Source organism: Chenopodium album, chromosome 21 (genome assembly GCF_948465745.1).
Source record: "Chenopodium album chromosome 21, dcCheAlbu1.1, whole genome shotgun sequence".
NCBI lineage: Eukaryota > Viridiplantae > Streptophyta > Magnoliopsida > Caryophyllales > Amaranthaceae > Chenopodium > Chenopodium album.
This window is the reverse complement of record NC_137854.1, coordinates 2,286,134-2,297,723: the sequence shown is the minus strand read 5'-3', so window position 1 is coordinate 2,297,723 and position 11,590 is coordinate 2,286,134. Positions and strand designations below refer to the sequence as shown.

At 36.4% G+C, this 11,590-nt stretch overlaps 1 protein-coding gene across 1 annotated transcript; it reads right to left on the bottom strand.

The window, feature by feature from the left end:
• Positions 1–5,140: 5,140 nt before the first annotated feature.
• LOC145601285 (filament-like plant protein 7) lies at positions 5,141–11,267 on the bottom strand. Its single transcript, XM_081657276.1, has 6 exons — positions 11,070–11,267; positions 9,248–9,370; positions 8,724–8,868; positions 6,685–8,626; positions 6,497–6,554; positions 5,141–5,859 (listed from the first exon to the last, which is right to left on the bottom strand). The coding sequence occupies exons 2-6, from the start codon at positions 9,344–9,346 to the stop codon at positions 5,389–5,391; spliced, it is 2,715 nt and encodes a 904-aa protein (XP_081513402.1). The 5' UTR covers positions 9,347–9,370; positions 11,070–11,267; the 3' UTR covers positions 5,141–5,388.
• Positions 11,268–11,590: the final 323 nt, after the last annotated feature.

Genomic DNA, 11,590 nt, shown 5'->3' with positions numbered 1-11,590 from the left:
AGTTAAGTGTGAATGTGTGGTATATTGTACTGTAACTTGTCAGTTTAGAAATCAAAGTAATGTAATTTTTTTTAAGACGTTCTAAAACAAATATGGTAAGTTTGTTAAGAAATTAAACATTCTTTAGTGCTCTCACTCTCTCCGCATGCATTTACTCGAGTTTATATCTCTCTTTCAATCTCCTCATGAACTTACATTAATTCGTAAAATAACAATACTCGTAAATTTTATTGTATGTGGATGACTACTAACTTTATTAATCGGTAAAGTTTCAAGAGATCCATTGTAAAATCTTAAGAGGTAAAAAGTATAGCTAACATATTCAATTCATTACTTTTTTTTTTTTTTTTTTTTTTTTTTTTTGTTGATAGGAAACCTTTCATTACATAAATAATGGATGTACAAGGCCATATATTTTCGATATGACAAAATGATAACTACTACACCATAAGTACTGCATGTAACAACACTTTATAGCAAGGTGACGTGTAGTTCCTCTCATAATTCGTTTAGTCCATTTATTTTTAACTAGATTAGTGTAATGGAAATGCAAGGTTTCAAGGATCAAAATAACAAATCTTCTAGGCCAAAATCTCTTCCTTTTAAGATTTTTGTGTGCAAATATTGTGGAAGGAAATTCCTAAACTCGCAAGCATTAGGTGGTCATCAAAATGCTCATAAAAAGGAGAGACGCGAAGCAAACTTTCATAAAAATGAAATGAACTCAACAACAATTGCGAGTTTTGGGGTGCCATTGGTGCCCTGCAACATCATTCAGCCCCATGGTGTATCGACGTGCCTGATCACAGAAGGCGAACCCTTCTGTTCCTGGAGCAGCAGCAGTCAGTACCCTGTAAGTAACAATTGGCCAGGGAGTTATCGCGTAGATGATGGATCATTGAAGTCTCATGGTGCTGCAGTAGAGATCACAAACCAACTTCAACACACTGTTAATGATGATGCAGAGCATAAGGTTGAAAAAGGAAGTGTATCAAGTGATTATCAAAGTGGATTAGAGTTGGAGCTCCCTGACCTCAACTTGGATCCACCTCGTTATAATTAAGGTTCTATTCTATTCGACTCTTTTTTTTTTCCTAAGGTTATTTGAGCTAATCTTATTTTATCATAGCTTATTTTCATGGTAGTTGAGCGTATTTGTGAGTGTATGAACTTATTTCTTTGTTTCAGGGCATAGATAATTTATTTTATCTAATTATTTTGTCGTATAAAGGTAATATAAGTGGTACGTTGTATGTATTTAATTATTTGTTTGTCTACTTAAGATAAAATAAGTGGTACAAAACGGGGTCTTTTCCAAGGTATTGGGCTTACCGGCAAGTTTTTTCACTTTTGTTGCATTTTCATTTCATCCGCATTGCGCTGGACCTATGTTACGCTGCCTAGCTATGTACTCGGTACATTATTAAAAATTGCTCTTCACCTTGATTTTTATTTATTTGTATATGTTTCTTGTATAATTTATGTGTGGAAAGTCATTTATAATAGCCTTCAATTTTAGAATATTTTTAAAAAATTTTCGCCCGGAAATAAAGATTGCCGAGATGTTTACCATAGTCCCTAATACCCTCCGCGAGTCCAATTGGATGGGTGGAACCATCCAATTTGCCTTAAAACGGTCTATTTACCCGTTCGCAACTTGCACCGATTTCGTGAACTCAAGCCTACCATGGACATTTATGACAACATATAATGGTCATATATGGTTCCAAACGGCATTATATAACCCTAAAATAAATCCCCTACGGTCTCAAGACTTTTCGCCACCGGGCCCCGTAACCTGCGAAATTCCTCAAAAAGCGTGGATAATAGCCTTTAATTTTGGATTTTTTTGACATTTTTCGCCCGGAAATAAAAATTGCCGAGATGTTTACAATAGTCCATAAAACCCTCCGGGAGTCCAATTGGGTGGGTGGAACCATTCTATTTGCCTTCAAACGGTCAATTTACCCGTTCGAACTTGCACCGATTTCGTGAACTCAAGCCTACCATGGACATTTATGACAACATATAATGGTCATATATGGTTCTAAACAGCATTATATGACCCTGATATGTATCCCCTGGGATCTTAAGACGTTTCGCTAACAGGCCCTGAAACTTCCGAAATTCCTCAAAAAGCATGGATAATAGCCTTCAATTTTGGAATTTTTTGATCTTTTTTCGTTCGGAAATAAAAATTGGCCAGATATTTATCATAGTCCCTAATACCCTCCGGGAGTCCAATGGGGTGGGTTGAACCATCTAATTTGCTTAAAAACGGTCAATTTAACAATTCGCAACTTGCACCGATTTCGTGAACTCAAGCCTACCACGGACATTTATGACAACATATAATGGTCATTTATGGTTCCAAACGGCATTATATATATGACCCTGAGATGTATTTCCTAGAGTCTTATGACTTTTTCGCCACCGAGCCCCGTAATCTCAAAAATTCCTCAAAAAGCGTGGATAATAGCCTTTAATTTTGGAATTTTTTATCCCTTTTTTGCCCAGAAATAAAAATTGCCGAGAAATTTACCATAGTTCCTTATACCTTCCGGGAGTCCAATTGGGTGGGTGGAACCATCTAATTTGCCTTAAAACGGTCAATTTACCCATTCGAACTTGCACCGATTTCGTGAACTCAAGCCTACCACGGGCATTTATGACCACATATAATGGTCATATATGGTTCCAAACGGCATTATCTGACCCTGAGATGTATCCCCTAAGGTCTCAAGGCTTTTCGCCACCGGGCCCCGTAACCTCTAAAATTCCTCAAAAAACGTGGATAATAGCCTTCAATTTTGAAAATTTTAGACCTTTTTTTCGCCTAGAAATAAAAATTGCCGAGATGTTTACCGTAGTCCCTAATACCCTCTGGGAGTCCAATAGGGCGAGTAGAACCATCCAATTTTCCATAAAACGGTCAATTTACTCATTCGCAATTTGCACTGATTTCGTGAACTAAAGCCTATCACGGACATTTATGACAACATATAATGGTCATATATGGTTCCAAACGACATTATATAACCCAAAAAGGTATCCCCTACGGTCTAAAGACTTTTCGCCACCGGGCCCCGTAACTTTCGAAATTCCTCAAAAAGCCTTCAATTTTGAAATTTTTTGACCTTTTTTCGCCCAGAAATAAAAATTGCCGAGAAATTTACCATAGTCCCTAATACCTTCTGAGAGTCCAATGGGGTGAGTGAAACCATCTAATTTGCCTTAAAACGGTCATTTTACCCGTTCACAACTTGCACCGATTTCGTGAACTCAAGCCTAACACGGACATTTATGACAACATATAATGGTCATATATGGTTCCAAACGGCATTATATAACCCTTAGAGGTATCCCCTACGGTCAAAAGACTTTTCACCACCGGGCCCCGTAACCTCCGAAATTCCTCAAAAAGCGTGGATAATAGCCTTCAATTTCGGAATTTTTGGACCTTTTTTCGCCTGGAAATAAAAATTGCAGAGATGTTTACCATAGTCCCTAACATCCTCCGGGAGTCCAATTGGGTGGGTGGAACCATCCAATTTGCCTTAAAACGGTCAATTTACGCGTGCGCAACTTGCATCGATTTAGTGAACTCAAACCTGTCATGGACATTTATGACAACATATAATGGTCATATATGGCTCCAAACGGCACTATATAACCCTAAGATGTATCCCCTGCAGTCTTAAGACTTTTCGCCATCGGGCCCCGTAACCTCAAAATTTCCTCAAAAAGCGTGGATAATAAGCCTTCAATTTTGGAATTTTTTGACCATTTTTCGCCTGGAAATAAAAATTGCCGAGATGTTTGCCATAGTCCCTAACACCCTCCGGGAGTTTAATTGGGTGGGTGGAACCATTCAATTTGCCTTAAAACGGTCAATTTACTTGTTTTCGTACACGACTCCTGTATTGGCTATAAGCTTTCATGAGGCTTGTACGTAGCCGAATGGCAGTCGTATATGGGTCGAAACAACATTATATGACCCCGGGATGCATCCCGTAATGTTTCGTGAAATTCCAAGGGGCTTCTTTTGTAGACCATATAAGTGAGAATGTGGGAAGTGTAAAATCCACAAAACATGGGAATTTAATTACCAAGCCCCCCTTTGGTAATTCAAAATTCCCATGATTTGTAAATATCCATATAACAACTAAACAAGTTTAGATAATTCCTAGGAAAATTGACGTGGGATATTCCCATGAAATACAAATTCCTATAGGAAATTAATTTTTTTTGTCAACCAAAGAAACCCTTACTTTTAAGAATTATAGCAAGCCTAGCTTCTTGTATAACAAAATAAGCCTATACTCGTATCTTCTAATCCAAACTGATGAGGGCTAAGGTTCTATAATATTCCCTCCGTCCCTTAATACAAAGCCTCTTTCTCTTTATTATGTGAGTAATAAATGCTCGAAAGAGGCTTTGTATTAAGGGATGGAGGAAGTACTCCCTCCGTTTTTTTTTTATTTTTTATATAGTTGTAATAATTTGACTTTTACACTATTCATGTGTTTCACTTTGACTAACTTTGACGATTTATATATAAGTAAAGATATAGTCATGTGAAATCTTGTTAGATTTGTCTCGATTTGTACAATTTAAATATCTAAACTTTATAATTTTTACATATTGATAATCAAAGATATTAACAGTTCAAAACATGCATCGGCAAGCGTGAAAGGAGAAGTGTTACAATGTATTTCAATAAATTTAAGAACTTAAACTGTCATCTTATGGATTTCGAACTATACCTTGATGGATCCTTAGAATGCTTCAAAGCCTCTGTTTCTAATCGATAGCTTAGTACAGTATTTCTCCAAACCAGTTTTGGTTTGTCTAGTTTAGTTAGTGTTCAGGGATTTGAGTGCTCATTGGATCAAAGGGGCGCGACGAGGACATTTTAACTTGGTAGGCTCTGGTCTTATAAGAGTGTTTCACTAATTGCGTTTAGAAATGTGTGCACCATTTCTATGTTTCTATTTTCACGCTTGTTAAGCCATAACTTCAACCATCAATATCATCCTTTTCGGCTTTTGGCGAATATTATTGGGACTTGGGAGATGATTTCTGATACGATAAACAAATTAAAATTTCAACAGTTATGGTCAGCAGAAGCTCAGGTTGGTTTAAAATGGTCATTATTTGGTGATACATAAAGAGTAACAAAATTATTGCATTCATCACACAAAAGCAGATAGTTAATCTGCTGATATAGTTCAAACTCTTGAGATTAACCTTAAATACAAAAACTCTACTTCCGGATATATCTACAATGAAGGATGGATCATCTTCATGCGCATACGTGCAATGGTCTGCTTCTAATGACAAACATGGTTCTGAATTCTATGATTTCAGTTATTGCCTTCAGATGTTTCAGGCCTCAAATGGAAGTTGCATCTTTTTACTAACAGCTTTCTTTTTCCTCCTCAAGAGCCTCTTAAAAAGTCCACCTGATGTAGGCTGTGGTTTCTGGTATGGTACAATAGCCAAAGGACCCAAAGCAATGTCATTGTTCATCTTCGCAACAATGTTACCAGTATTTTGTGAACCGGAATTATTGTTGGTACATATGATTTCCTTGGTTTTTGGTGATTCAAGTTGATCAGGTTCATCAGTATCCTCTGCTTGCATTTGGTCCAGCAGAGAGGACCTTTGGCTAGCTAATTTCTTCTCAGATTCCGGTGTTGAGGTAACACCAGGAGCACTCCTGGTTGGAGTGGAGATGAATTTGTCAGAAACCACAGCGTCCCGTGATGAGGCCATTGCTTGCAACTGCTTCCCTAAATGTAAAATGGTTTCTTGGCACTCTGCTAGCTTCTCTGAAGCTCCTGATATTTCCCATTCCTACAGACCATTTCATATTTCAGTTCAAAATTCAATAAGGAATAATGGAGCCATTCATATATACTATTCCATAAACATATCCAAATGTATTTTTCCCTGTATGAACTTAGGGGGTAGTCGTCTGAAATTTCGAGGTGAAAAAAACAAATACTCTGTATATACATGTTGTCATCCCATTGGAGTATAGATATGCAGGCATTTATTTTTGCTAACACCTTTTATTTCATTTTTGTGTAAATATGCAGATGAAAGGAATATACTCCCTCCGCATTCAATTATCTGCAACATTTGCCATAATTGGGTGCTACCTATTATCTGCAACAAGTTTTTTTATTTCTATTTTTAGTAAAATTTATAGTGTAAAAAGACATCCTTACCCTTACTTTTTTGTTTTAAATTGGTTTAACTTATCTTAATTATACACAAAGGGGACCACCTTTGCTCTCCTTTTTCCCACTCAAATATACCCACATGCAAAATTAAGTCACATGCACCACTTTCTCTCTCCTATTTCCCTCCTTTTTTCCAACTTAATTAAACATCCTAACTTGTCATTAAACTTCCCTAAAACTTTTGCCTAGAAGTCCGTAAAAGTTGTCTTTGTTGCAGATAATTGAAACCGGAGGGAGTAACTTACATTTCTAAGTTGCTTTTCGCCTTGATTGAGATGTTCCATGGTATCTGCCTTTTGCACCCTAAAATCAACAAATAAGTAATTCAAACAGCAGTTTTAAAAGCTCAAGATAATTCAAATTAATCAGCATGATTGCAAAAGTCTACCAGAGTTCTGCCAAGTGCTAATTTGACAAGGACAGTAAAGTATACCTCTCTAGTTGGACATGCAAATCGTGGCATTTTGCCTCCAACTCTACACAATGATTCTCCTTATTCTTCATCTCTTTCTGTAAGGATGCAATCTTTTTGTGGGCTTCATCCATTCTAGAATTGACTGCCAAAAGCTGCAAATTAAGATCTTCATTTCCCATCTTGTAAATTTCAAATTGCTCCTCGATCATTTCCTTAGAGTGCTTCAAGGCCTCTATTTCTGATCGCAAACTTGCAACAGTACTTTCAGAATCCTGAAGTTGATTTCTCAAGGATTCGTAATCTAATGCATGCTTTCCAGAATCGATATCTCTTGGCGCATCTTGCACTTTTCTGCCTTCAGCAATCATATCACAAGAAGATTCACTTTTGTTTCCTGCTTCAGAAAACTGGGCAGAAACTCCCACTTCTGTTTCACTTTCACTTCTGGTTTCATCCCAATTCAATTGCTTTCTTATCTCATCCTTCATGCTAGAGACATCTTGAAGAGAGAAACAATGGTTTACTATCCATTCCAAGGCATGTGTAATCTCTTGAGTGAATGTTTCAATTTCAGCCTTTCCATTCAGCAAATCATCACAAATGCGAAGGAAGTTATGCATAACAGAAGCCAGCTCAGAAGTTTTCCACTGGAGAACACGAACCGTGTAGTGACACTCATTCCTTCTGCTTGGTGTTTGTAAGGCATCAGGGTTTTCAGATTGGAATTTAATCCCATGAATAATCTCAATCAACTTGGAAATCGATCTGTTCAATTCTTTACCATCACTTTCTGAAGCTATAGGTACTAACTCTTTTCCTATGCTTTCAGTATTCGTGATAGATGATTTTTCAGTAATGGGCTTGTCAACACAAACTAAAGCATACTTTTCCATCTCGGCAAAGTCATCCATGAGATGATTGATGTCCGACATTCCAACAGATTTAGATGCCCAAGAACCAGCACAGCTAATTTTATCATCACTGCCAACATCTGACATTGAAGCCAATGATAAATCATGAGATGATATCATGGCACTCCTTGCATCCCTAATCAATTGATTTTTATGTGTTTCATCAAGCTGTGCCTCTAATCGTGACAACTTTGAGGCTGTCTGGATATACATGTTTCTAGACACTTGAACCTCGTTCATCTTCTTTTGAAGGTTTTCCTTCAGAGAGTTGTTTTCTTCCTCCAAAACATAGATTTTCTCGGTCAACTGATTTATCTTTTTGACAGGGGATTCAGAATTGCTGTCTACTCCATAGTCCAACTGCATGCTACTTCCATTACTTAAGTTGGACTTTTTCCTCCTGTTGTCCGGTGAATCTCTTCCCAACATGTCTACTTCACTCTTCATCTTTGCCAAGGCTGCAGGACCGGGCAACCTCTTTCTTACCAGAACACGAAGTCTCTGACACTCAGATTCTAGCTTAGCAATTTTCTTAACATTTTCCAGATGCTGTTTATGACTTGCATCTGCTGTTCGACGATTAAATTCTCTCTCTTCATTCCGAATATCAACTTCCTTCTCAAGAACTCGTACTTCATATATCAACGAGTTGTTGTCTTTCTCCAAGTGTTCCAGTCTCTCCAACAGGTTATTCACATCACCTTCTACCTTGGCTTTTTCTTGATTTAGTTCCTCAATAAGGTGATCCTTCAGCAAAACCGCCTTGCAAAGCTGAGAATTTTCTGCATTCAATTTCTCTATCATTTGGTTCGATTCTTCTAACTTCTCTTCTAGAATCATTTTCATCTCCTCAAGTTCCTCTGATGCCTTCAGCATAACATCATGAATCCTCTGCTCCTTATCTTCTCTAACAAAACGTAGCTGCTGCATACACTCCTTCAGCGCAGCATCCAAATGTCTTGTCCTTTCTTCACTGATGTCTCTCTCTTTCAAAGCTTCATCCAATTCTTCCTTCAACGACAATACTTTTGCTTCTGCTTTCTCCCATCCTATGTGAATCAAGAAAAAAAAAAATCAGTCAAATGTAAGGGAATGAATGAACATGAAAAGTACATAAACTGGTGTAAAAGATGACAAGCAGAGAACCTGCAAGGGCGTCTTTTGCTGTTGTCGAGTGTTTCTTCACAAGATCGTCTTTAGCACTACACTCGGCAAGGGCAGAAGAAAGTTTGTCTCCCAAGTCTTTAAGGTCTCTTTCCAGTTCTGCCTTTTCAGCAAGAAGCACATGCATCTGTGCAAAAGAATGTCAGAAATTCATGGAAAATAAATAGATGATTATGCAGATATTTGGTACCACAAAATTAAAGCTGTCTCAATGAAAGCAATATAGACTGATAAATTTAACTGGCACCTTTCATTGCAAGGCTTACAAAAACAAAATATATACATAATTAAGATGAAAACGAAAACATAGTTTGCAATGTGATCATAACCCATAAGGCCCTTTCTGACACGAAAATACATCGCCAACCGAGTATTTCACAGAATAAGGTTGTTCATCAGTTGGGGGTACTTAACTCTACAGCCTTAGTCCAGAAAGATTTTAGTATATAACCTTCGTTCCTGATTTCACACTCATTACGCAAAAATGCAAAGTCACTGTGTTATACCTTTTCCTCATTTTCTTTTGAAGCAATTTCCAACTCAGCCACTGAAATGATTTTCTCTGAGGGCTTTTTCCTCCATAGCCATGATTTGTGATCTGTCATCTGACTAGCTAGCTCTTCTTATTTCTGATTTAAAAAAAAAAAAAAAAAAAAAAAAAAAAAGACAATTAAACTGAATCAACTTATAATTACAAGGATATATATTAAATTAATAATACAATGACACAATCTTTTTGTTACATACTAAAAGTTGACTATAAGTATTCTAACCAGCACAGTCTCAATCATTTCACATTTACACAAAATGATGTTGGTTCAATAATGCAATTTCAATGAAGTCGATGATTCACTTAGACTGTTCATTACAAATGCTATATCACCGTGAATCAACATAACCCCCCTCCCCAAAAAAAAAAAAAAAAAAAAAATGTCATCGTCAAGGTAATAATTTGTAACATACGAAGTACTCCGTATATTGGAGTAATGTTGATGTTAATACACGTCTACAAGATTATTGCATAGTTCTTGTGAATAAATCTCACCTAATAAATCTTTCCAATGGAGCATGTATAGTGGTCAGTGGATTGAAAAATGATGTTGACATCCATGTCCACTTGTTTTTTTGTATCTTGTACTCATTTTGGCTTTGTTTGATAACCCTCCATTATATGACAGGCATTGGATACCCACTTCTTGTTGCTTAATTATTCCCTTTTCCAAAAGAAGTCCATTTTATTTTGTTTATTTGGGAGGGGGGTTAAAATATACAAAGCCCTTCTAAACCCTTATATAAGGCCAATAGTGGGGAATGGTAAATGATTATTCATGAGGCTTGAACACGGGACTCGGCCACCGAATCTCACACGGGCTCCACTTAGCCAAATACATGTCTCCTCCACATTATTGAGCAAATATACCCTTACAATTCACAAAACCCTTAGAAGTCCTTATGACCGACGAAAGCTAAAACCTCGTTTTCAAATGACAATTTTACCCTTACGCGTTCACCAACTTTAATTTTACCCTTTTTTTTTACCTAATTTTGACCAATTTCCCCATGAAAACCGAATTTTTTTATCCTTATTCTCAAGATTAACCTATTATCCCTTATAGAACGTAACATCGTATACGGGACATAATCGAACTTAATACTATTATAGAAAAAAAACCATATCAAAAACGGACAAAACCCCCCAAAATATAGCATGGTCGACCGGCCCAACCTCACCATCAAAAACCCATCATTGTCCCTCAGTTGACATAACCATCAAACCTTGCAAATGAAAAAGATAATTGACATTTGACACTGCTTTTGACGAATACCTAAAAATGACAACTTTCTAAGATCAAAATTACTCCCTAGAAAATCTTCCTCATTAGTTAATTCCTTGGAGCTAATTTCTAGGCTCTTGGAATACCCAGAAAATTAAAATTAATACTAAGATGATTTATGAAATTCATGCATATCATAATTACTCATTTGAGAGGAAACATCTCAAAAACTCTGCTAGTCTAAAACATAGTGTAAGTCAAACGACATTCCTACACTAAATTAATTTAACAACATAATTTCATTTATACAAACAATGAAATCAGTTGTCTTACACTTGGCTAACAACAGTTCATAATGTATGGAAATAATCCCAATAAAAAGACATCAAAATTCAATATTGATAACAAAAAAAAAACAATTAATTCAGAAATTCCAAAATCATGCAACCAAAATAAGGCATTACAATGAAAACCAACAATTCCAATTTGGGAAATTAAGTTTAAGTTTGCATGGAATGAAAAATTAACAAAAAATAGTTATGAATATAAATACCTGTAATTCAATGAATTGCAGAAAAATGACAGTGAAATTTCCACAATGTAAAGAAAGTGGAGAGAGAAAATGGAGACTGAGAATACAGAGAGATGAGGAGAGAGAGAAATAGGACGGAGTTATGTAAAGAGGGTAGCGCCGACACAATAAAAGAATGGAAAAACAGGCGTGGGAAGAGCAGTAAAAACAAGGTTTATAATTTAATTTATTTATTTATGTTATTAATAAAAGGTGAAAGGTGGGTGATGTGTATTTTTAGCTTACTTCAACTGTGCAAAATGCTAGGTGCCCCTTGGAGGTTTTAATGTGAGTGACAATATTCCAACACTCTTGCCATTTTCGTGGTCGTCTTTTGTGATTTATACGTAATGAAAAATATTGTAGATTTCCAAATACTATTACATTAGTTTTACACAAAGTTTTATATGTGGCCGGGATTACTTATTTAGGGATAATATTTGATTGATTGGGTAACATCTTACCGAGTAACTTCTAAATAAGTAACTCCGGTCACATGATGT

What these genes read in the sequence shown, in the direction of transcription:
- LOC145601285 (XM_081657276.1), bottom strand. Translation starts at nt 9,346, where the DNA reads ATGACAGATCACAAATCATGGCTATGGAGGAAAAAGCCCTCAGAGAAA. An exon ending in AGCAAAAGACGCCCTTGCAG is followed by an intron (nt 8,627 to 8,723) that starts GTTCTCTGCTTG and finishes TGATTCACATAG; the next exon opens with GATGGGAGAAAGCAGAAGCA. An exon ending in TTGCATGTCCAACTAGAGAG is followed by an intron (nt 6,555 to 6,684) that starts GTATACTTTACT and finishes TGTTGATTTTAG; the next exon opens with GGTGCAAAAGGCAGATACCA.